Source organism: Equus caballus, chromosome X (assembly GCF_041296265.1).
Source record: "Equus caballus isolate H_3958 breed thoroughbred chromosome X, TB-T2T, whole genome shotgun sequence".
Taxonomy (NCBI): Eukaryota; Metazoa; Chordata; class Mammalia; order Perissodactyla; family Equidae; genus Equus; species Equus caballus.
In genome coordinates this window covers 139362614-139389915 of record NC_091715.1, presented here as the reverse complement: position 1 = coordinate 139389915, position 27302 = coordinate 139362614, and the positions used below count along the sequence as shown (strand labels likewise).

Below are 27302 nucleotides of genomic sequence, written 5' to 3'. Positions count from 1 at the left end.
TATATTTAAAACAGTGCTGTGTGGCTTGTTTATAATTTAAGAGTATCCCACAAAATGGCTTGGAAATAGCTCTCTGTTAGCTAGAAAGACGTTTAGTTAAATATATTTTTATGAGATTTTCATTAACAGAGTAGCAAGGCCTTGATGCCAAGGTGTCAAACCTCCCCACGTGGCTGGAAATCACTTGGCACATTTTCAGCCATTTACGTCTCTGTCATAGGTCCAAGGTTTGCAATTAAAAATGTAATCTTTTTAGCATGTGCAAAACCCAAAGGCTTGAAGTACTATGCATTGAATATGACTGTAATAGTATTTGGCAGCTATTCACGGATGGCACATATTAATTTATGTAAACTGGGCACAACTTGGGGCACTTCTGCATCAGGACCACAGCAAAAAATAAAAGCTGGTCTTTGCTTATTGGGGTATTTTTTTTTGCTTGTTTTCATTTTTAAATTGTCATGAATAGAGATTAACTCAAAATCCAAGTCTCTTTTGTGACCTTATTTTTTCACATGCATGGAGTCCATTAAAATTAAAATTTCCAACGAATAAAAAAATAACTTACTTCACAGGATTATTCTTAGGTTTTGCCTTTTCAACAGCCTGTAAACAGAAGGAAAAAAAGACAATTAGACAACATGAGCAGGCATAATCTTTGCAACTAGTTACCAAAACAATAAGCAATATAAAATGCTCTTCAGAAACATAAGGAGCTAACGGAAGCAGGCTGCTGGAGGTAAGCAGACAGGAGATGCAGAAAACAAATTTTCTCTCCTGAGAAACGTGGGTGCCTGTCCAAGAGTAGCTTTCAGACACAGGCGGGCACTGTCGGGGCTGCTGGAAAGTTCAGCTGTGCCCATGCGAGTGGGCCCTTAGGTTCACAGCTCGATTCTCCTCTGCCCGCCTTTCACTCTAACCTCACCCATTGTGTGAGCCTAGTGGGGCTCTTATGACAAGGCGAGGAGGTTGGTGTGGAGGGAGTGAATGGTCATGGGCATATGGAGTTTTAGATTTGTGGTGGGGAACCGTTTACCCTGTGTTACTATTGACATCTGGCTGCACCTGCACAGTGATAGAAAGGCCAAAGTATCCATTTCTAAAATCATTTTTATTAGCAGACACCACAAAAGGGCAAGGGATGGCCGACTGCATGGATCAATTTTTTCCCATGGAACCTTTAAGAAAACACACACCAAATCATCGAAATGAGGAAATCTCTGGGCCTCTCGGCCTGCGTCGCCTTAGACATGGAGCCTGGTTCCAGTTTATTGCTGAACCCATTGATCTGTGTACAGTCCATTTATCATTCATGAAAAGAGCTAGTGATCTTCACAGTATATTAGAAGAAACAACTCAGATCATCTGTCAACAGCCCTCTTATTTCTGTTTCCCTCTCCACAGGGATTGCATCTCCTTCGATTCTTCTGGAATTAAAATGTTGCTAAGCAACACAGCTGGGGGCGCTGATGGCAGCATGGCTACAGTCTATCAAACTGTTTAAGCACCTGGAGGGGTTTAGTGATGATTTTTTTTTCATACTTCTGTAGCATAATTATGTAATCAGAACCAAATTTGTACTTCCCTAGACTTTTTCAGGCTGTAGAAATAACGCTTAACAGGGGGAGTGTTGAAGCAGTGGTTTGACAACCTCAGGGTTCTTCAGACTCTTTTAAATAAAAGTATCCATTTGGAGACCTTTATATTTGTGAATCCTGGAGGTGGGTGAGGGCTAAGAGAGGAAGACAATACTGTTGTAAATTAGAATGCAAAGGCAACCACTTGTAACAGAGACAATTTACAATCTAACATTGCACTTGACATTCTGGGTGACCAGTGCATAAGCATACTGAACCCTTATATGCATAACAACAACTCAATGCACTTTGAAGCAATTTTTTAAAATAAATGAAACACTTCCCAAGTTTAGACATTACTGTTGGAAATCCAAGTCCTTCTCATGTCTATTAAGTCTCAGGTTCTGTTGCTAGATAAATACTCATTAATATTTGGGCACTTTTTTTTGGCTCAGTAGGCAAAAATCATTTTCTCACCATCTGTGCCTGAGGTTCAATTTTGGCAAGTGGAGAATAGCAAGAAAGCTAGAGAATGAGGTAACAGATGAAAACGATAAAACAAGGAATATGTGTCTAGCTGGCCCGAGTCATGTCTCACATGTGTTTAGGTTATGAATGCAGTTCCTGTAAAGGATGCTGAAAGGAAGAGAGGGATGCTGGTGAGGAGTGGTGGGTGGACATCCACCTTCACTAGTCTGCCTTTTCTGGCACTTTTCTCCCCCAATCATGGCTGGTTTGGAATAGGATGTGGTAGTGTGCTGAAGACATGTCATTGTGGAAATCACATGGATCCACCTGTCTTGATCCCTGAAAATCCAAACAAGTCTGTTCTAGAAGACTTAGGTTATCATAAAGTAATGGGCATGGTGTTCAAGTGGTTTCCTTTTAAAGCACGCTGGATGTAACAGTATGAGCATGCCACTGGCAGAAGATGGGGAGGGGCGAAATCAAAGCGACATTGCTTAACCTAGCTCTGATTCAACGACATGTTTTTTGAAAATGCTCTCTCTTCGCTGTGCTCCGGGATTGCCAACTAGACCCAGTTATTTTTCTCTGCTCAGGAGGAACATGATTTCGTTCAAGGCCAGTTTCTTTGAAACATATGTCTTTTTATACAGCCATTATAGGAAAATAACTTCCTTCAAATTAATTTTTCCAGGTTGCTTGGCTATTGATTGAAAATATCTGTGCTAAAAGGTTCTCTTTTCTTTGGAAATTAACTCGGGATCATTCCAGAGTACCAACAGCTCGAGTCAGATGTGCTCATGTTATCCTCCTGTGTGCTCAGTACCTTTAATCTCTAAACTAAATGGTTGCAGGGAGTCTCTGCCAGACACAAAACACAGCTCACAATTTGTGTTCTTCACTTTCACTGTAATTTGTCTTTGTTTTATTTTTTATTTTTATCTTTTTAAAGATTGGCCCTGAGCTAAAATCTGTTGCCAACCCTTCTTTTTTTTTCCTTCTTCTCCCCAAAACCCCCCAGCACATAGTTGTATATTCTAGTTGTAGATCCTTCTATACCTGCTATGTGGGATGCCGCCTCAGCATGGCTTGATGAGCAGTGCTAGGTCCACGCCCAGGATCCGAACCGGCAAAACTCTTGGGATCCTGGGCACGAACTTAACCACTCGGCCACAGGGCAGCCCCTTTGTCTTTGTTTTAAGCATACTATTGGGAATTATTAAATTAAGAGAACTTGAAGAAAGGTTAAGTGAATTATTTGTGCGCAAAATATATATGCCTTTAAGGCATAAGAATTAATCTACAAAACATACAAGAGAAAATTCCTCTTTTGAAATTATAGGACATGAAAAGACAATCCCAAATTCCAGCTACATGTGCCAGAATGTGAGATATTCTGCAAAAGGAAGGGAATCAAAATGACATGATATAGTGTAATTCACCAAGCACGAAGAGGGTTACATATTGGGATTACAGCTAATTTTGAGTTGAAAAACATACATTAAAGTAATTTGAACTGATTGGAAAATAGAGGCTACATAGTTAACACTTATGCTGCTTTAATTTGTAATGCCTATATGCTTTTTAAAGCCTATATTCTACTTATTTTGCGCCATGTTTCCCTAACATAATAGTTATCTTGCCATTAAGGAAGCTCTAGTATAAGAAAGGATGATAAAATATATTAAAATGTTAAAAAAAATAGACTCCAATATGGTGTAATCAGAGGCGACGGGCTAGGGTGGGAAGAGTCTGTGCTAGAAATCCAGAAACCTGTGTCCCACTCCCAGCTTTGCCACTTACCGTTATCACGACATTAGCAAGGTGTCTGACACCTCTGAGCTTCAGCTTCCTCCTTTTAAAAATGAAGATAATCAGTCCTGCTCTGTCTAAATCAAGAGTGGTTGTGAGTAGCCAACATCCATGACAGTGCTCTAGAAAACAGAGCACACTATGCAAACACGGTGCATCTTGATTGTGACTGCTTTCCACACTGGCATTGGCATATAAACTTTTACAGCCAGAGAGTTCATGGGCTTCCTGACCAGGTTGCAGCATCAAACCTATGTAGTTGTTCCAATGAGGATTATAGGAGTCACTCTTTTCCTCTCTCCATATCAGGAGTAGTTCTGGAGTGAATAGAATGCTTCTGTCTGGGCAGTCCTACGCGAGGAAGACTTTGATGTGTTGAGATCCTGACAGACCTAGCCCAGCAGTAGAGAGGGTCCTATACCTTCACGCAGGCCTCTGCCCTGAACCTTCTTAGGGGCTAGTGTTGATGGTAGAGGGGTCAGGGCACCTGAGGTGCTGTGGGGGCACAAGCACGTGTACGTGCACTCAAACCTCTCTCTCTCTCTCTCTCCACAAGGAAGCCTAAGAAGTATCCCTCTTCTCCAGGTGACTCTTCCATTAGCAGTCCTGCCTCTCACACCTCACTCTATCAGGAGGGTCCTTCACTTTTTCACTAATATTTGACCTGGAGGTTGGGAAGTCCTGAGGATGCTACCCCTGGTGAGCCTCCTCCATGATATGTATCTCCAGAAAGTATATGCCACAGAAGAAGGCACTTCTCTCACTCAAGGAGTGTTTAAGAGCTGACTCTTCTCTCGTTACCAGCATTGTACTATTCGTGGTATCCTGCTAAGCAGCAAATTTATCTCCTCAGGAGGAATGATATGGCTAAGGGCATACTCATAGTTGCTCACTCATTAAATCTATCTTCCTAAAATAAGAAGGGCCTTGTCTTTCTGTTATGTAGAGAATCCTTTTGCTGCACTGAAGCTGAAGTGACTTGGGGACCATACTCAACTAAGTGAACCATAAAATGTAGAGCTATCATGAAAAAATAGAGAGAAAGAAGGAAAGAAAGAAAGAAGGAGAGAATGTGGTCGTCTATTGAGTCGCAACCTCCACGGCATACATTACATCATATTTCTTGAGGGAGAAAATGCACATATGAGGCACTTAGGAAACTTTCTAGTCATCTTTTATGTACTGATCGAACTTCTTTTAAATTCTGACCCAGTGATTACATATCATTAACTGTTATTCTAGTCCCAATAGACACATATATATATTTATAAAAAATTTTAGAGAATATTTTTGGGCTTTTAAGAAGCATGCTCTGAACAGTTATATCAAGACTATGACATTACTCGCCCCCACTCTGAGATTTACAGAAAATAAACTCAATGTAATATGTTTCCTGTTCATTGAGACTGTCAAAGTGAGCCCTTGGATGGCCTAGAGATATTGTAGCAAGGCTACAGATTCAGGTACTGTTTTCTTCCTTAATCAATAATAATGCTGTCAGTCAAGCACAAAATGTGACTCTATTAGCATTGCTCTATATGGCTTCTACATTTCCTGCTTATATGTTTTTTCCTGGCACTATACTAATAGATACACTCAAGCAGGGTCTATACAATACATTTCTTGATAAAAAGTGAAAAGTGAATCATTCAGATAATTTCAAATAACTGGATATTAGGCATTATGGAACAAGACAGAAGGACAATTGGTTGCATTGGTTTTGTGTTTCTATGTTTTAACTTTTTTTTCACTTTTGACAGCACTATTCTACAAGACACAGCCATATCTTAATCTAGCGGCATGTATTGGTAAATTGCATCGATTGCCTAAGTTCAGAAGAGAAACTCCTCTATTAACAAATGAACTCATCATTAGGGTATTCAGATGGTCTAAAATCAATACCTACAGAATTGGTTAAATCAATTAAAGAGACATAAACTGAGAGCACTTGCCCAAATATAAAAATGAATGGGTTAATTACAGCATTTAAATAGATTTCACTGGAATGAGTAAAATAGTAAGAGGCTATATTATATTCTATAGGCTAGGATTTCAGCTGGCAGCATGCATGCACAGCCAGGATTGCAGATTAAGAGGAGAAAATGTCACTCAGCATTTTGCAACACCTGGATGCCTGCCTGAATTTCTGACCTTACATCCAGGGACTGCAATCTTTAGGAAAACACTACCCATGATATTTAACCTTCTGGATAGGTGCCCGGAAGGAAATGTGGAAACGTTCTGTATTTGAACATCGAACCTGTAGGAAGCAAAAACATGTTCCCTATCCATAGAGTATTGGTTTTCTCCCATTTTAATTTAATTCATTGTTTTCTATGCATATGTGAAGTAGGGCTATGCTAGACATAACGGGGGCAGGAACAGAATTTTGACAGGCAGAGATTGGAGGAAATGTGTTCCAGGTGGAGAGAATTGTGTGTTGCACCTAACAGTCACTTAATAAACATAGGGTAGATAAACAAATTGGGGATAATTGTGGAGTCTGAGAGGCCTGAACACTGCCCTGGGTTTGAAAGAGTACCGGAGGGTCTCAAATTCTGTGCAGAGGATAAAAGTGGCCTCTGAAGGAAAAGCCGAGCTCCAGGACCATGTGCATCTGGATCTGTCCTGCAACTGCATGTGAGGTCATATTCACACCCCAAAGAGGAGGGAGTCCAGAGCACCGGCAGGGTAAATTTCCCATCCCGCTTTCTGGCAGAAGGCTGTGCTTTTCTCATTCTTCCTGCAGCTACGGCCGAGCTTGATCCTTATTACTTCTCACCCAGACAACGGCCACTGCCTCTTCACTGGTCCGCTGGTCTCCCTTTTCTTACCCCATTTTATGCTCCACTTTGATCATGTCACTTTTTCTCAGAACCCTTCATGGCTTCCCATTACTCAGTGAATTACTTAATCAACTTTACCCACTCTGCCTTTCAAGACCCTGCCAATGCCAGCTGAACATCGGCCTCATAGCGGGTCCTATTTGTCCCTGCGTGTGTATTTCACTAAAATGGCAACGAGTAGGAGTTTTTTGAGTGTCTGGTCCAAAGATGATGTGACAACAGGATTTAGAAGTGCATGCATCCCATTAAGGCTTGCTCCCTCCAAGGCTTCTATTTTGCTGGATAGAAAACCCTTCAGCAAGATCCATTTGTCAACTGGCAATTTTGTTTATAACTAAAGTTTTGGCATATTGTAACTTAATGAAAAATGCACTGTCTTTGGCGAAGATGTATGTTTCACTCGCAAGAATCATCTGCTGACACTAATCATTCTCTAAGTGGAGTAAATATGGAAACACCAGGTAGAACATTTCAGTATTGGCTTGATTTATTTACTCTTCCCATTAGAAGGGCAAATGTAAGTGGCACTCAGTTACTCTGTTCCCCTGGTGTTTGTGAATTCAGTTGAATTTTCAAATCAGCCAATCTGATCCCTCTTGCCCCTGATGCTAGGCGGGCACCCATCACAAAATGACGTGTGTCCTTTGATAGGAGACAATCAATACCTAATAGAGGCTCTCTCCCTACCATGTGTAACCAGGAAAATGGGAAGAGTATTCTTAGCACATAGTAGGTACTCAATCAAGTAAGTATTCCAAAACCTACATGAGAGCGAATATTGATGATGCATCTTTAGCTTTAGCAAACTAGTGTGTTCAGGCTTTCTGTCTTTAGAGCACGTTCTTCTCTGGATGAGGATGCTGCATCCACCTTGAACCACATACCTGTATTAGAAAAACCAGTAGTCTTCCACCTACTCTCACACTGCTACCATACTCACAACACTTCTGATGTGTGGGCTTTTTTCCAACCCAGCAATTCTGTGACACCAGCCGGGTGTCCTACAATTTAACTCAGTTTGGACACTATCTATCTGGCGATAGTGTCAGATCACAGGTTAAGGTTTCAGTCCCACAAGACTGTCTCCTCCTCCCCTTGAGATACCAGTTGCAAGTCTGAGTTGTCATCTGTGCCTCTGACCAATCAGCTGTAAGTCAGAGGGTCCCATGGCCCCCTCCTTGGGTTGGATTAATTTGCCAGAGTGGCTCACAGAACTCAGAAAACCAGTTACTTAACGTTTACCAGTTTATCAAAGGATATGATAAAGGATACAGATGAACAGCCAGATGAAGAGATACATGGGGCAAGGTCTGGGAGGGTCCCAAGCATAAAAGCTCCTGTCCTCAGGGAGTTAGGGTGCGGTCGCCCTCCCGGTACATGGATGTGTTCACCAGCCTGGAAGCTCTCCAAATCCCATACTGTTGGGTTTTTATAGAGGCTTCTTCACATAGGCATGCATGATTAATTATTAACTCCATTCCCAGCCCCTCTCCCCTCTCTAGAGAAGTAGGGGGTGGGGACAGACAGGACTGAAAGTTCCAAGCTTCTAATTCTGGCTTGGTCTTTCTGGTGACCAGTGCCCAATCAGGACCCCATTCAGAGTCGCCTTATTAGAACAAAAGATGCTCTTATCACCCAGGAAATTCCACGGGATTTAGTACCCTGTGTCAGGAAACAGAGCCAAAGACCAAATATTAGAACAAAAGATGCTCCTAGTGCTCTTATCAGTGAGGAAATTACAAGGGACTTAGGAGCTCTGTGCCGGTAACTGAGGGCAGAGACCAATATATATATTCTGTACAATCTCACAATGCCAAATGCCAACTGACTTCTCCATGCCTCGGTGTCCTTATTGGCAAATGTAGACAGCTAGAGTAAAGACTCTCTATGGTCACTTTAAGGCCTGCTAGTCTCTCTATATATTTTTTTAAAGATTGGCACCTGAGCTAACAACTGTTGCCAATCTTCTTTTTTTTTTCTCCTTTATCTCCCCAAAACCGCCCCCGTACATAATTGTATATCTTAGTTGCAGGTCCTTCTAGTTGTGGCACGTGGGACGACACCTCAACGTAGCCTGACGAGCGGTGCCATGTCCGAGCCCAGGGTCCGAACCAGCGAAACCCTGGGCCGCCACAGCGGAGTGCGCGAACTTAACCACTCAGCCACGGGGCTGGCCCCCTGCTATTCTATATTTTAATACACAAACAAATATTTCAGATATATATCATACATGATTCAGGGCTAAATATGAAACCTGAGTCCACCTTCATTAGCAAAAAACAAGATTTATTGGCAAGTTTATAAATGTTTATATCTAATATTCCGAAGACTCCTACAAGACTCTGTGAAATAAGCGTTATGCCATCCCATTCATTCTGGAAAGGTCTGCTGCTTTTATCCGCACATTCACTTGACCTTTGAATGGTTAATTGTGGATTGGTAGCTAATCTCAAATCTGGACACCTCTTCTGTGTACTCACACTGCTTGTGCTCTTTGCTCTTGCTAAATAAATAGCAAAAATTAACTAGAACTAGGACTAGGACAGACTCTGTTTTTCATCCAGGACAAGTGCTTGGGTGTTTGCAGCCTGTCTGCTAGCTCCTCCAGCAGAAGGCAGGGATTCGGGGGACAAGTAAAGCATTCCTGGGCCCTAAACCAAGCCCCAGTAAATTTTTCAAAGCCAGCGTATAAATCTCAAAATCTTATATTTTCAGTCTGGCAAAGTGTTTTATTACACAGCTTTTACTGGAGATGTTCATATTGCTCTCGTATGTACTAGAACCCTAATTAAACTCAAGACTTGGAAACTTCCAATAAACTTCGGTGCACGTGGTACCCTGTCCGGGGTTTGTTAGCTAATGACTCCAAGACAGAACTTCCAGGCTCCAACAACGGATTTGGGACCCAAATTGGGGTGATGGAGGAGCCTAAGGAAAAGAATAGGTTTGGAACAAACAAGGAGTGGCGTGAGACTGGAGGGAGGACCAACGCTGTCTAGCCACTTCCTCCAGCCAAGGGGCAGCAACAAGGGCAACACGGTGATGCCTCTGCCTTCCAGCACCTCAATTCAAATCAACTGAGTGATCCCCAGCTTCCCAGAGGTGGCTGCTACTCTCCCTACCACCCTCTTTACATAGCCACATATATGCCACATGTTCTTTGTGGACAAAAGGCTGTGGTTATCCCTGTCCTATATGAGAGTTATCCATATTGAAATAACAGATCATACCCATTTGTTTCTGTGTGGATCTTGGGGCAAGCAGCACACCCTCACCAATATCTGATTTAAGGGCATTATGAGAAAAGTGTTAAGCTAAGCAAAATAGCCATTGGCTTTGCAATTGAAATGCTCATAGATGGATATTTCACAAATTGTAGTGGACATTAGCCAGTATCTGGTCATCAGCTGTGACGAGCACAACATGTAAAAACGTTGTGCTTCTCTGCATCTCTATGTGCTCAAAGCATTTTATTGAGATTACAATAAAAAGGCAATCTATGGAGATTACAAGTCAAAATATTTGGTACTAAAAGTAGAAGACCTAATTACAATGAAAAAATTCAGCATGCAAGATTCTAAACAGTCACAGACTTGCCTGGAGCATATTAAAAATCACATCATACAAGCCCTAAGCAGTTTCTTATTAATCTAGTCGCTATGCTAATAGAGCCAAATGGGAAACACAATCTTGGGGATATGAAGGCCAATGTTATTCTATTAACCTTATATGTTATCCTATTTACTTTCCTGTCTTTAATGAATAAATTAAAATGTCCTCTCATTCTCTAATTGCTGGATAGTTAGGGTATGATAATGTACCGATTTTATTCAGCTACATTCTGTAGCCTTAACAACCCAAACTTGATCATATTGTGGGGGATTTCAACAAAAGGCAATGACAGAAAAACTGTTTACATTAAAAGAGTCTATCAAAGTTATTTTGCACCTGGTTTCATCCTAATCCATCTGCTGTTTCTATATCTCTGACAGGCTGACCTCTCTGGTTGAGAAAGCTTGGGAGGTAACAACTTATCGAGCACAGTGAAGGAGAACTGTGGCTAAAACATAGAAACAATTACAGCAGAGAGGAGTTTCTGTCGTCACAACAAATGCATTCACTACAGCACGTCAACTTCAAAAGAGCCAGCTGATAGCAGGAGTAAATTTATTGCATCGTTTTCATTAGCAAACCTTAAACACAAAAGTGGGCTTGCATTTAACTTGGCTGGTAGGTTTTGAAAGTTCAGTATGCGTTATAGGTAGAAGGAACACATCCCAAAGCCGTTAGAAAGTTCAGATTTTCTGCTACCATGGAATTTCATCTCATTTGCAATTATCGAGTAACAACCTAGCTAGTGAGCTGGTCCAACAATAACAACAAAAACAAACAAACAAAATTGGATCAAATATAAAACCAAATGTAAACCTGCATTAAAAGCAAGCTGTTTTGTGTATGAGGTAATTAGTGATCTTCAGACAAAAAAGAAAATTATGAAGTGGAGGAGAAGAGCTAAGAAGACAATATTTTTCTGCACATGTTAACATGTTTGAGGTGCAGCTCTGCCACTAGCATCTAGTTGAAAAGTCCACACATGCCCAGTAACATGCTTTGAATTAAGTGCACATATCTAAGGGTACCAGGGCAATCCTTTGGCAGAAAAAGGGAGAAGACTGGGTAAAATAAAAGTGGGGACACTTACAACAATATATACAGACACAAGTCATTAGAATGCCTTTGTGCTCAAAGAAAATTTGAATTGTTCAACTCTGCTTTTAAAGCACCGACACCACTCCAAGCATTATCTAGAGTCCTTTAGCTGAGCCTGGTCACCAATTAAACCTTTCCAGTCATAGTACCCATTTTCTGAACTTCTACCTGGGCTAAATGAAGTCATCTAAGGTTTCAGTCTAATTTACATAATAACAAGATGGTATTAATATTAAAATGCCTTGAAGGTGGTTTCTAACAACGCCTATTTCTTTTATGGCCTTTATATGTCTAAAGTCTGCTGCTTCTGATGCCAATCTGAGATGATTAGGGCCTGGGAGAGCCATGCACAGGTCTCACCCAGCTTCAGAACCCTGGCATCACAGACCATCCAGCCACCAGAGCCTAGTAACAGACTACATGCTTAGAGCTGTGTAAATGAAACATCACGATATCACTCAAGGCAACATTAAGCAGATGTTTACCTGGTTCTATGAATGTGTGCTCGAGGGAGCTCTGGAGTTTGGCTACCACACATTCTAGAAGCCTTTGGAATAGGGCAAATTGTGGATAGCTTAAAACTTTAAAGACAGCAATTTTGATAACCCTGTCAATACAATTTCTTTGTTAAAAAAAACATTTGAGACTGATTAGGCTGCTTATATTGAAAGAGAAGCACAAGGTCTATATCTTTAGATCTTTTATTGAACTCCAAGCACAGCATCAATAACTGCTTCTCAGCTGTAAATGGAAATTGATTCCAGGTTTAACCCCTCATTTTCAAGGGTTCTTTTAATCCCGAGAAACATAAGGAAAAAAATTTGTCCAAAAGGAAAACTGAAGGTTCAGTGCTATGAGGTGAGAGCATTCAGAGAGCCCTACCCCTACACCTACACACTCCCAAGATGCCTGTCCTACTGGAGCATGCCACTCTCTGGCCGAACCCCAGTGGACTCATCCCAGCATCACTGCCTGATCTGGATGGCTTGAAAATGGCAATTCAATAAGTGTTGTATGGGGAAGGCCAGGGCTGGGTTTTGTATGTATGATGCCAAGAGCAGCAGCTGAGAAGTAAAAACGCAGTCAGCTGGCTAATGGACATCCTGAAGCCCGCACATCCCAATCATGTTATGGATATCCAACCTAAAAAAAGAAGATACTGCAATGCATGTTTATGCAGACACTAAGTACAAAACACTGCGTCCAATTCAAACACTGTTCTGGAACATGCCAACGTCCAATATCAACTTCAAATGATTATTTATTTCCCATTCAGGGTGAGCTCCTGAGAGAAAACCAAGGTGAGTACAGACTTTCTCCAGGGCAGAGTGAGAGCTCAGAAAGAGAAAGTAAGAACTGCAATCAAAAAGGATGACTCAACTCTCCACCCATGGAGAGTCCTTTGAAGAAAAACTGTTTTTTAGAGACGTGTCATTTTCCTGGAGGACTTAGTACGGTGTCGTTGGCAACCAAGCCTTTCTTCCTAGGATGTCTGGTTTAAAACTTGTCACGGCTCGGAGGGGAGGAAGGGTCATTCACATCCAGGGGATGCCTTTGGGATGTAGTTAGGACATTCAATCTAGTTGTTAGGAGATCCCTATGGACACCAAGGCCAAAATGAAGGGCAATATCTCTTTAACAATGGATCCAAAAGCAGGTGGTTCATTAATGTTCAAAAGGGCCATAAGGAAGAATAACCACCTATTTGTGTAGTGCTTGTGGTTTTCAAAGCATGTTTTTATACATGCTCTTCATTTGATCTTCACAATACTCCTAGGAGTTAGACAAGATTGGTTTATCCTAGTTTATTGGTGAGAGATCTGAGATTTAGAGATGTTGGGCGACTTGTCCAATGTCATGCAGCTAGTATATGATAGAGCTTGGATTGAAGCCCAGGATTCTCTTTTCCAAAAACCATGCTTTAATGGCTATACTTACAATTCCTCATGGCCAGAAACACACAGCTAATACCCGTTAGGACAAGACAGAATCTTTTCATTCAAGTTTGCCACGTACTGGCTGTGTTCCAGGTAGTTAATTCAGCAGCTCTCTTTAACATCTCATTTCTTACAAGAAAAGGGAAAGTAATGTATCTAGCATCTCAAAGACATTTTAGATTGTTCCTGGTAGTAGTAACAATGATGATGATCATCATGGAAAGTGGTGAGCACTTACTATGTGCCAACTACAGTGTCAAATGACTTTGCCTGTATTCATTTACTTAATCACTGAATCCTCACTGTGACCCAATGAAGTAGGTGCCACTGTTACCTCCATTTTATAGACACTTAGGACTTTAGCACAAAGTCACCCAGCAAGTGGCAGAGCTAGGATTCAAATCCATTTGACTACACACCTATGCTCTTGCTCACCATCCTACTCTGTGCCAGCACTGCCACACCACCTTACAAGACAGCACGGACATAGCTACTTCCCAAATAGGCCAAACCAAGAAAGCAAAATGCAATGGGGGATGTGGAGAGAATGCATAAACATTTAACAAATATTTTTAGGGTACAACCACTTTTGCTTTTTCACTGAAACCATGTGCATGTGCGATTGTGTATCTCTGACTTCAAAGAGTCACTAGAAGGTAAAATCTTTTGTTAAAAACGTTTTCTTATATCCCTGAGTCTCTATGGCCTGCCATTTGGCATCTTTAATTTGTATATTATAATTCTCCCATTCTGGCCACATGCAGCAGTTTTCCATTTGCAGGAATTATACTTTGCATTTAAACACATCTTAATTGCTCTACTGGTATTTGTGCATAGGACCTGCTCAGCAAGGCTAACACTGCTGTGGAAGGTGCCAGTGGTGGGGCAGGAAAAGGACAGGTCGTTCTGATTATGAGAGGCTTGGGACTGAAATGTCAAATTAGAAACTGACACTACTTGATCCTGTTTTTCATTTTCATACGGGCATTTGAAATGCATTCTCTTGGGATAAGGTCTTAGGAGCTTTTTGGATAAGACTGGTGTGTACTCACAATTTAGCTCTCCTTAGGTGACTCCAGGTGCAGTGAGTATGGATGAGATGATCGAGGATGTCTCCAGAAAGCTAATAGCTTTTTAATTGGACTATGTCTACACAAATGTAGCCGCCGGGTTCTGAGAAAATTTCTAAGTAACATTGCCTCAAACCAATGGTGCGGTTTGGCCCCTTGGACACATCATTGAATGCAGCAAGGCATTTGTTCGTATGCATTCCCCCTAACTGTCCTGCCACAAATAGAATAATTTTGCAATTCCGTAGCTCAGACACAAGACCCTAACTTATCTCTAAGGTTTGCTGCAAGGTTTGAATGAGACAGAGCACCTAACAATGTCTGGTGTAGAGCAAAGGTGGCTCCATAAATGGGAGCTCTCAGCATTCATCCTGATGTAGCTGCAGGTATGATGGTCCCATTTATAAGATGAGAGAATAGTATCACGTTATCTATGTGGCACTATGTTGTCTCACCTGTAAAGAAAGTGATTTTGGTGGTTTTTCATTAAGTTAAACATAAAATTACTACATGACTCAACAATTCTACTCTTAGGTATATACCCAAAAAATTGCAAACAGGTGTTCAAACAAAAACTTATATATAAATGTCCGTAGCAGCATTATTCGCAATAGCCAAAAGTTGGAAACAACCAAAATGTCCATCAATTGATGAATGGATAAACGGAAAGTAGTAAATCCACACAAGGGAATATTATTTAGCCATAAAAAGGAATGAAGGACTGCATCCGTGAAGTGACAACATGGGCGAACCTAGAAAACATTATGCTAAGTGAAAGAAGCCAGATACAAAAGGTCACATATTGTATGATTCCATTTATATGAAATAGGTAAATCCACAGAGACAGAAAGTAGATTAGTTGTTGTCAGGGGCTAGGAGGGAGCAGGAAATGGGGAGTAACTGCTTAGTGGGTGTGGGGCTGCCTTTTGGGGTGATGAAAATGTTCTGGAACTGGTGATGAATATACAACCTTGTGAAAGTACTAAATACCACTGAATTGTACACTTTAAAATGGCGAATTTTATGTTATATGAATTTACCACAATAAGAAAAAGAAAATGATTCCAATCCACACATCTTTGAAAAAGAATATTGGGCATACGTAATAAAGCCAGAGCTCACCAAACATTGCCGTCACAGTCACCTCTGCTGTTGCATAAGCGTTCTCTCATGGCCTTTAGCCTTCCAGCCTTTTACCTAGTCCTCAAACTCTACAAGGAGAGTTTATTTGCAAATATTTATAACCTTGTGCCCACTTCTTGCTTCCTGGACCCAGATAGGGAGAATAAGTTGTCATTCTGCCTTACCTTAGGTCTCCCAATTCAACCTTCCCTTCAAATGAGAAGCTTCGTTGAGGAAAGCGTGACTGGTCTAAGGGCAGCAGGCCATGGAAAGCTTCCCACTCACCACTTGGGATTATCCGAGAATCTCAGCACTTACACAGAGCCACCACATACATCCTAAACACCCGGATGATTCCGGTCAACACACCTGATGCCCCTTATTCAGGAAAATACAGAAAATAACAACTTAAGAAGCTAAAAAGCAGACTGCATTTACGTACTCACATAGAGAGGAAGTCAATGTGCAAAATCTACTTTCACTTATTGTTGATTACTACTTTAAACATTTCCATTAAAAAGTAGTGTTGCATCTGTCAAAATCAATGATCTAGAATTTGTTTTTTGGTTTTATCTACCAATACAATGCTCTTGTCATTGGTGTATTAAATGCAGAAAGCAGGAATGGCAGACACTGGAATCTAACTGTGCATTTTACATTTGCGCTGTAGCCCATGACTCAAATAGGAGAGGGGCCACTTGCATTCAGGAAATGTACAGCAAGCCCCTGGGAGACAACTGTGCTTGTTCTTGATAAAGCACCAAAGTTGCAAAGAGGCAATTTTTACATATTATCAAAAATGCAAGCAGAATAAACTGAAGAAAGTAAAGGAGAGAAAAGTATTGACCACATGACATTGAAGATGTATTCAATTTTAAAATTATATCGAATGGTAGAAGTTCTAGTGTGCTAAACAACTGTAGATGAGAAAGGAGTAGGTGAGTCTTGAGAGTTTTTCCTAAGCCTTTCTTTGCAGGCTCCTTACAAAATATTTAGTGAATATGGATTTCCATATTTGTTAACTACTTTGAAACACCAGTGCACGAGCTTTCCTTAAAATAGCCTGGTTTCAGTTTTATAACTTGGCAGACTTTGCCACAGAAAGAACTTGGTCAGGTATTGGCTTTAAAAAATGGCAATCCTTCTGTGTTCCTTATTTGAGGTTATAAGCACCCCCAGAAGGACCCCACATGTGGGACAGTTCTCTGTCACAGAGAAAACACACAAGTACCATTGACACCACACACTACATTGCCATCCTCGTGATTCATAAACGATGCTTGGCCTTTTCAAACCAAGGAGTCTAGGCTCGTTAGAAATGCTGAAAACACATATTCTTGTCATCTAATTTTGTGGTAAGTATTGTAAATACTTATAATGCAGAATGAAAGAAGACAGGGCAACAGAAAGTTTTTGCCAAATGCTTTTTGACTGCAGGTTCATGTAAGCTGCAAGATGCTGGGTACTGATGCTCAGCTGTGTTCTGAAGTGGTGCACCTGGGAAAGGTGAATAGCGCAGTCACATTTATACCCTAATTAATTAACGAGTGTGGGCTCTAAACCTCACACTGGAGTCACTAAAGGAAAGTTACGCCTCAGCCAAGACAATACTTAGTCCAAGAGAGGGAAAGACAATCTCTATTGCTTATTGACGACCAGTATGTGCGTTTGGCAAGGAGGGAGTGAAGGGAGGGGGTGAAAGCAGTTTGCAAGAGTTCAGTGTCCTACTGTAGCTTTAATGAGAGTGTGAGTTGATTCAACCTGTTCCAGAACACTATACCTATATTTCCTTCCTCCCTCTCTCCATTGCCCAGAGACGAAGCAGAGGGTAGGCCTGAGGATGGCAAAACCACCCAGTCCCTTTAGCTCCCTCCCTTTAGATCCCAAACCAAGAGCTAAACTGTTCCTACCTGGTAGAGCTCAGTGGCAGTGCACTGAGTGGCCAAGGGCTTCACAGGCTCTAGGTCGTCTTCGTCACTGCTCAGCTTCAGGTCATCCTCAAGCATCCTACAAAAAAAGCAGAGTGGTGCTCGTGTTAGAAAGCATCTTTTCTAAATCACCCTCAGATACATCTTGCAACAAGGATAAAATATTGGAGCTACAATCTGACAGCTGCGATTCTGTCAAAGGTGCAGAGGGAACCAGGATTCTTTCAGCTAATTAGATATTTGAGCTCTTATATTTATGTCATACTCTGCACACTTCTACCCTCTCTACTTTCCTCTAAATCAAGGGGAAAAAAGGACTATTTCAGCATCTCCAGAGATGACTGGAGTCTATATATTTTTACTACTGAAAGTGTAATAAATGTACTGATCAATCACTGCAGAGGTAGGATGTGGCATTGACTCTATGGGAAAAGATGCTCCAAGTCTCCCAGGAAAGAATAGAGGCCTGATCACAGCCCTAGATGTAGAAGCTGTTGTCAAAGTCTGCTCGGGCTCTCGGGATGACAGAGGCAAAAGGCCCAGTGAACTTCCACCACCTTTCAGTGTCCTTTGCACTGTGGCAGCTCAATGGCCACAAAATAGCTGGGCAAGAAATGGCTAGTCATTAACCTTTTGATATATGACCTATCACTTCCTGTAAAATTTGGTCCAAGAGATGTAAGTCCATGATGCAGATAAGAAATCTTTCTCTCCTAAGGCAAGGTACCTGAAAAATACGAGTGGTCTGAATTTTGGTGATGAACTAGCACTTTCAAAATTGTTTATCGAGCACACAGAGCCTTTTGTTTCTACAGGGATATTAATTCCTGTGCCACCCGCTCTATCTCCAAATCTAAGCTACAACAGGAAGAGTGACTTATTATCTGAAAATTCCAGTTACACAGCCTTCAAAGACCACTTGGTGTTTGTATTTTTGTTTATTAAATACAACTTTAAATCTCATCCCCATGTGCCAACTGGGGGCAGCCCCAGCCTCTCTGGACTGATTCCCATTTTCTGAGCTTGCTGTGCTCCTTCTGGCTTCCACACTCAGCATCACGCTCAGCTCCCAGCCTAACACTCCCTTCTTGAACTCTAGAAACCCTGTTTTTCCTCCATAGCTCAGTCAGATCCTACCTCTTCCACAAAAGCTTTTGAGACAGAACTCCCATCTCAGAAAGAACACCCTTTCTCTCTGCCCCACTCCCAGCTCCAGCTGGATCACAGCACTGCTTTCCCCTGAGTGTCTCCTCCACCAGACCCCAGCTCCCACATGGGCAGGAGTTGCAACTTATTCACCTCCGTGTTCTTTACACCATCTTCTCAGAAATGATACAGTCCACCAGCCTCATTTTGCAGACAAAGAAAGAAAGGTTCAGAGAAGCTAAGTGCTTTGCTCAAGGTCACACAGGTAGTTAGTGCTAGAACCAGTCCTAAAACTCCCATCTTCTGATTCCCACCTGTGTATTTTTCCCAGAAGGGAAGCTGGAAGGCAAAAGATAGCTTCTAATTTGATAAATATGGGAACAAGTTATCTTAGACGTTATGTTCAAATGTTAGAAAGATGTTCAGGTCAGAGTGGGTATCCAATAACTCTCCAAAGAAAGCATAGCTCCTCCACTTTCATACTCAGCCACATAGGACCAGGAAGTGTTCACTGAGGTCTGAAAACTGAAGACTGATATAAAGGATGATTGGTGGAAGGACAACTCTTAGAGTTGGTTTCAGATAAACTGAATTTGCAGGATTTATGACTGTCCTTCAAGAGACTAATGGATGTTTTGAAGATCTTAGAGAAGGAGACAAAATGTATCTTCGCATTTCTTTTGCAGTGGCAGGCTTATGACTGTGAACAAATAATTCGTTACAACACATTGTGGTAAGTGAAAACTGTATCAATCTCATAAGCTGTAGAATTCAAATATTCAAAATCTACCTATGCTGGTCATAATGGGCTTCATTCTCCTGTGTGCGTGTGTGTCTGTCTGTCTCAATACAGGTAGGCAACGTCTATGTGGCACTTTATATGTAAGTGGTCAGCAAAATAAATGATTCCTATCATTTAGAGGATCCATTTCTGTGTCAGGGAAGGTGCTAAGAATTTTACCAGCAGCACGTAATTTGGACCCAATGAAGGAAGTGCTATTATCAGCCCCATTTTCCAGATGGAAACATTGATCGTTAGAGAGGTAACGGAATTTGCTCATGATGACACAACTAGGAAATCATGGAGGCAAACATGGAACTCAGACCATCTCCAGCCAGAACTTGAGTATATAATGTTTTCCTAGAGGGTGTAACTTACAAAGGATGGTGTATTTAACAAAATCAACAGCAACAACTACAACAAAAAACACAGAACAAAACATACTGACATGGAGTCAAGATATTTTGGCTGGCTAATCATAAACTCTGATATCTTAAGTAAGTCATTGACTGTCTCTGAGCCTCATGATGTGTCCCTTATCTGTAACATGGGACAATAATTAAACTCTTGCACTGGGGGATGGTGGTGGTGAGCATAACATGAGCGAATGCGTGTGAATTGCTTTATGAAAGCACAAATTCAATGCAGGGCATCGTGATTAGTGTGGAAATATGTCATCTCCATTAGAAATAATGTACATCTTTAACACTAGTAAGAAGTAATCAAAAGCAAAGTCTTCATGAGCTTTTGTTCTTCTCATTTTATTTGCCAAGCAATCTGAAGGTAAGTCATGGTGACTTGGGAAGTGTCTCATGGCATCTCAAAGCTGGATCTAGAATAGGCTCATAGTCTTCAGGCTGCTCTCCGTCAGGTAGAACCAGCCCATCCAGAGCCAGAGCACAGAGGCCTGGACTCAGCAGTGATTTTACTCTCCAATCATCTCCATGTGATTTTAACATGGAGATGAAAGGCCTCCCCACGTCCAATTCTGGAAATGGGCAGCCAAGCTACATAGTGATTGACCCTAAACACAACCCATGCAACAAGCTTGGTAATGATTTGGTTGTTAATAAATTGCAATTTGACGGATATATTCAAGTCTCAGTAAACACAAGTCAAGGAAGTTACTAGGAAGGCAAACTACCATGAGTTACCTCTGGAGGTGTTAGGCATTCATTTCATTCTGTTCCTTCCCTGACCTATTAAGCTTTATTATTGAATATACATGTGCTTGTTTGCATTTCCATCCACAGCTAATGCCGAACATTACTCTAGGGAAACCATGGGATTATGAAAGATTTGGGATTTAATTATTATAGCAGCACCATTCACACCCATTGCAGTTAAGGTAGTCTCAGCAGAAAAATGGTAATCTCCTTTCATGAGGTTATAATTCCATAGACAAATTCATCACACACTGGTATCCCAAAATGTGAAAAAAACATGCTCATATAAATGTGTGCCTGCCTGTGTGAGATCTTAAGAAAGGACAACAGGTGTTCTTTCACTTTACACCTAGATCAAAACAGACCTGGTGGCCTCAGAGGGCTCTTTGCACTGGGATAACCTAGGACACTTTGATATGACAGGCCTCATGTGAGTTGCAATCTTAAAATTACAGAAACCTTGCCACGTTACATGGTGATTTGAAGAGGAAAAAATAGAGGACTTGAAATATCATTACAGAAGGTTCTATGGAAATGAAGCCTTTAGCTGAGCAGCATGGGCTTAAGGGCAAGGGCTTGAGAGCCAGACAGACCTGAGTTCAAATATAGGATTTTCGAATGGGTTTGCTCTCTTGAACTAGCTAATAAAACTCTTCGAATCTCAACTTTTTCTCATGTTAAAATTAGCAAAAATAATACGTACTTTGGAGAATTTTTAGAAGGATTAGAAGAAGAAAGTTTATACAAATTGTCTAGGAGTCAATATAGGTAGCTATTGTTTTCATCATGGATAGTATGGCTATTGTTGTTATTATCATTACCTGAGAAATAGTGCTGTAGAGGTTGGAACAATAAAAACACTCTGGTGGTGACCCAAAGACTGGCAGAGGTATCAACTAGAAATCATCTTTGGAAGCCCTTGACCAGATGAAGAGAAGTTCATAGATCCTTAAGGAGTTTGGAAAGCTTCAGGGCTTAGATTTATCCTTCTAGAATGTTCTAAACTCATTATGGCTGTTTTGGGTTTCCTGAGGTCCTCCCAGAGTACTTAAAATCCCCTGGAGATTTGAAAGCCTGTTGCAAGAGGAAACACCTAGACAATTCCAAGTGAGAGCCTTAAAAACATAAGAGTGGCCCTGATGTCCTGCTTCTTATATCTGTGGAGTGACCTGCAGTCCAGAAGAATGGGCCAGGGATGGCCCCCACTGGAAGTTGTGCTCACCTTGAGCACCTTGTCTTTGAGTCTGACTCAGGAGGCAGTTCCAATTTATACCTGGCTCTAAGATTTGTATACAAGGCTGGTCTTCAGAGGTTGTTAGTTGATTCGGAATCCTTGCTCAGAAGCAACTTTAAGAACTCTGAATGGTTCTCAGGGCTTACAGACCTACCTGCGCCTTTTTGTGAATTACAAAATGGTGCCCTTCTGGGCAGATAGCTTATCAGGTGCCCCACTTGATATTGGCTGGATTCCAGCTTCTAGGTATCTATGGAAATAGCTGCAATGTTGGTGACTGATACTGAGATGGACCCTGGCTCTTAGATGGAAGTGCCTGTAAGTATTTTCTATCTCACCTTGTCACCCAGGGGAGGTATCTACAACATCCCCAACATACGGCCATACACCATTGTCAGATGGGTAGCAGGCCATACCCTTCTATTGTTCAATAGCTTTAATTGTTAGAAAGTTCTGCCAGGTAGGAATTTCCCTGTGTTTTCCTCTAGCTTCTGTCTGGTAGCCTGAGCTTTGTTCTCTATAGTCCACACTGGGAGACTGGACTTGGAATGGTGTTGGAGACAGAGCCAGTGCTGCTGTCTCCATTGTGCGTGGGTGGGGAGGCTGTTTCACTCAGGTTTTATGCTCTAAACAAAAATTAGGAACCACAGCCTCTGTCTCAAGTATTTTGGAGTCTTCAGGGGACCGGCATAATTTGCCATTGTCTTCATAAGTATCCAGAGCTGATGGCAATCAGAGTAAGTTTTTTATGGCTCCAAATGGGTAACACAGCTGAGCTGGGCTGGGCATCCCAGAGAGTCAGTTGGATGCCAAAGACTTGTGCCTCCTCATGAGGCAGTGCCTTACTGTGAGCCCTCTTCTAGAATAGTAACTTAGCCCTACTGACTCCTTAAAGGGCACTTCCTCTTCATAAAGTAGGCTGGGAGGAATGAAACATGACTGGTTTAGAATTACGCAGGGAATTATATATTTTCCTACTTAGTGCTTTGTAGTCTCTGCAGCATTGAATAATTTGTTGGTAGTAAGGCAGGCGATGAGGAAGAGGCAGTGATATTTTTCAAAGCATTCATTCTGGTTCCCTGAGGTAAAGGTGCTCAGGCTTTTATCTCGGCAGAAACTGCATTTAATTTTCTCAAGGTTTTAACTTAAAAGTCTGATTCCATGACCACCCCACTGGGAATCCTGGAAAATCCCAGTCTGAGGGCTGTGGCAGTGATAAACAGTTTGAAGATCTAGACTATATTCTATAGGGATTAATCTCCAAGATCTAGTAGGGCCCTCTGGCCCAGTGGGCCCACAGCCTGGGTCTACACTAGATGGTGCACCCTAACAGGGGCATGCAGCCCAAAGAAGGAGTGTCTTGTGTAGGTGATGGCCTTCCAGGAGTTTCAGAAAATAGATATCTCATAAGGTTATCCTGCTTCCTTAGCAAGAGAACTGGGAATTCCCTTAGGGACTACCTAGTCCAGGGGTAGGCAAACTGTGGCCCTCAGTCCAAACCAGCCCTCCCTCGGTGCTGGTACTGCCCAAGAGTTAACAATAGTTTTCACAGTTTTAAATCATTGAGACAAAAGTCAAAAGAATAATATTTCATGACATATGAAAATTATATGGAATTCAAAGTTCATTATACATAAAGAAAATGGTATTGGGACATAGCCACTCCCTTTCGTTTACATATCGGCTATGTTTTTGTGCTACAATGGCCAGGTTCAGTAGCTGTAACAAAGAACATATGGCCCGAAAAGCCTGAAATATTTACTAGCTGGGCCTTTACATAAAACAGTTTGCTGACCCCAGCTTTAAGCCAATGGTTTTCAAACTCTCTTGAAGCCCAGAATCTTCACCGTGCCAGATGAAATCTTACCAGGAACCCCAAATCAAAAAGAGATTAAAGCAGTGCTGCTTTGGTCACAGCCAGGGTGGGGGACCTCTGGAGTGCCCCAGGGATTAGAAGAACATAGTGTGAAAACAACGCATCTAGTCAAGTCTTATTTTTTGGAGGTAGTTGTGGCTCCATGGATATTGCATAGGATTTAGTTAGAGAACCTGAGTTTTAAGTCACTGAACTTCTCTGCATCTCAGTTTACTCTTCTGTGCAATGGAAATAAAAATATCTATCTTAGTGATCCAGGAAATGCCAAATAGTCTGTTTGGCCAGAGTGGTGAATACATAAAAGGGAATAGTAGGAAAAAAGAAAACAGCAAACGTCCTTATTCTAGACATACATGTGGTAAATACGGATTTACATCTATTTGCATACATAAGCCAAAGCTAATAGCATGAGCCTTGATGTATGTTACTATTGACTTGTATCAAACTGCCACCTCTTCAACCTTGGACTTCCTTAGAATTGCTCACATAAATTCAGTACAATACCAATTTTCTGTTCCATGGTCATTATTTTGAATGTGATTTTCATTTTCTTGGTATATTTCTCTGGGTTGTGTCATTTTTTTTCCCAATGTGAGAACTCAACTTATCATGCAAATGACAAACTACCTAATAGAATTCAGATGGCTTTCAAGAATGTTACACACACCAAAACACTATTGTATCATTTTTCAGGGGTGTGTGGGGGAAAACACATAAGAGTGGATTTCCCCAGAGAAGATCACAACCCAGTGGACCAGCACGGACCTGAAAACAAATGCTGGGATAATTCCAAAGCGGAAAAGAGAATCTTTTGTCTTGAAAACAATCCCAAGCATGCATCTCAATAGTTGATACTCATACTGAAATAGGACTGTACGAGTCATCTTGAACAAATGTCCTTTGAGTCATAGTGGGTGATATGGAAAGTCACCCAAGTGGAGTGATAGGGATTCATTCGAGACCGTTTACTGGGCCTGTATTTGTGAGTGAGTCAGTACTGCAGCACTTAAGAGCACAGGTTTTGAGTTGGGCTGTGCTGAATTTGAACCCCAGCTCTGAAACTTACTGAGTGTGGACTTGGGCAAGTTACTTAACATATCATAGCTTCAGTTTTCTAATCTGTAAGATGGAATCAATAATAGTACCCATTTCAGAAGGTTGGTATGAAGATTAAATGAGATTATGTATGTAAAATGGTTAGTAAGCACTCTATAGTTACTGTTACCATCATTATTAGTTGCCATGACTGTGCTCAGCCCTGGGGAAGCAATTATAACCATAACATGGTCCCTTCCCCTAATAAGTTTGCACTTTAGCAAGGACAAAGACTTCATAAACGAACCATGGTAATGCAATGTTAGAGGCATGTAAGAAGGGACTCAAAGAAGGAATGGCTAAGTCTACCGAAGGCTACCCAGAAGCAGTAGGCTTAAAGCAATGCCTTGAAGGCAGAATGAACTGCCACGGAGAAAGAAAGGAAAGAGCAGTGTAAGGACAAGGAACAGAGGTACCAAAAGTCTTGAGGTTTCAGGAAGAGTGGGACGCTTGATCTGACTGGAGTACACTCCCTGTAGGTGCTAGCGAAAAGGGATGAGTCTAACGAGGTAGGTTGGGATGAGACTGGGCTACGCCTTTTTTTAAAGAACATTAGGGAGGGAATCAACCAAAGGTCTTAAGCAGGGGAGGGACATGGAGAGTGAGAAGTGGAGATCTCTGGGAGCAAAGAATACAGATTGACTGAAAGAAGAAGATAGCAAGGGAACCAGTTAGACCACCATTGCAGCAGTCCAGGTAATAGAGTGTGGTGGTCTGGGCCAGAACATAGACAGTGAGGATGGGGAAGAGAAGGGAACAGAGTCTAGAGACATGCTGGAATTAGAATCAACTGCACTGGGACATTAATGATCCTGGCACTCAAAGTCTTCTTAGCCATTCCGAGGGCACTGAATTTATATCACGAATTCTACCAAACTCCACAGCATGCACACATTCCCTCACACTAGGCTGCCTGTCTATATTGATGAATGTCTCTTCATTCTCCCAAGGCTCTGATACCAGCACTAGGAGCTTTGCTACCCGGCAGAAGGAATGTCTCTAGTACTCAACCTTTGTCTCTGAAGACAGACCTGGTTAGCTCCATTTCCAATTGATGAGGAAAGGCAGATTTCTTGCCATGAAGGCTTCCTTTTGGGGTTGTCCCTCTTAGCCTCTCTTCAGCTTCTTAGAGCAACCACAGCTGATTAGAGAGAAGAAACCCCTGTGGTTACCTCCAAAGTACCTTCCAATCACAGAGGGTACTTCATTACTTATCTCTCTACATCAGCTCCTAATTGTTAAAGGATTAGGTAAAGAACTCCTTTATCGAGCTGGTCCATTAATCTCCATCTAAGGAAACTCTTCAAAACAACTGAAATATTAAGTTGCTGTTAAGTGCACTACAGCTCGCGCCTGCTGACAGCCATTGTGCCTTACATGAAACTCAACGGGGGCAAGGACCCATTCTTAGCTAGAGCTGAGGCACTGCAAATTCTCAGCCGCCAACAACACAGCACTTTGGCTCGGGGTGCTCTAAACTGTTTCTCTCACCCATTTCTAGAGAAGGGTTGTGGAGAAGGGCTGCTTACCTGAATGGACACAGCTGATAGGATTTCCTTCATGCTGATGCATAAAGAATTCACTTTTTATTTCAAATTGCTTAAGGAAAATAGTCAAACTTGACAATTTAGGCCCAACTAAAATGTTTACAGTTATATTGCTCACTTGCTTATGAAAATCCCATCTGATTTATATGCTCAGTCCTTTCTGCTGCATCAAAATGAACCCCTCCACACACACACACACACACACACACACACACACACACACACTTTTGTTTAGGGTAGAAGAAGGTAGATTGTCTTACAACCCACATTGACAGTGTTTCAACTCTATACAATCCTCGAGCTGGAAAGACTTTTTTGAGCACACGTAGCCGAGGACTCCTGTGCGCATTCTATTAGGTGAGCATAGGTACCACCTGTCACACACACACATACAAGACAGGGCAAGGCCTGAGTGATTCAACTAGTAAAGATACAGCAATTTACTTTTAGACTCAGACAGTTTAGTACTTACATAGCAAAAGACAGTTGCCAGCTCCCCGTGAGCCTTGTCCTGCACACCGAAAGGGATGACACCCAAACAAAAGGGGCCTGACAACTGCTGAGCAAGTTGTGGAATATTCTATTATTGAGGAGCCAATTCTAGACTTCAGTTAAGGGCTTTTATAGGCTGCAAGTCTATTCTGCAGGGGGTAGAACAGAATGTTCCATACCTCATCAGAACCTGGGAGGCGATGGGAAATTGTTTCACGACAGCCTCCCAGAGGAGACAGGGGGGCGAGTGGGAGATGGCCTTGAAGTAAGTCTCAAGAGCTTCTTGTCCTCTCCTGTTCTGGGAGGATCACTAGGTGTTCTGCCAAGACTCAGATTAGCTCTGGTTCAAGCCTCGGCCCACATGGCCTGTGTGGATACTTGCAGAGTGTCCACGGTGCCATGGCAGAGATGTTCCCCTACAACACCAGACATCCCATTCGGTTGAAAACTACTCCTTACTGGCCCTGCTTTTCAGAGTCCAGTGCCATGATGATCATA

The 27302-nt window shown here is 41.8% G+C and overlaps 1 protein-coding gene across 6 annotated transcripts in view; it reads right to left on the bottom strand.

The window, feature by feature from the left end:
- AFF2 (ALF transcription elongation factor 2) overlaps nucleotides 1-27302 on the bottom strand; it is a 472213-nt gene that overhangs the window by 92441 nt on the left and 352470 nt on the right. For all 6 annotated transcript variants that reach the window (XR_011435071.1, XM_023633609.2, XM_023633612.2 and 3 more), the window contains 2 exons: nucleotides 17450-17546; nucleotides 569-606 (listed from right to left, as the gene is read on the bottom strand). Coding sequence is in view for 5 of the 6 variants with exons in the window: in XM_023633609.2 (XP_023489377.2) it covers nucleotides 569-606; nucleotides 17450-17546 (135 nt within the window). In the remaining variant the exon portion in view is untranslated. The remainder of the gene's footprint in view (nucleotides 1-568; nucleotides 607-17449; nucleotides 17547-27302) is intronic.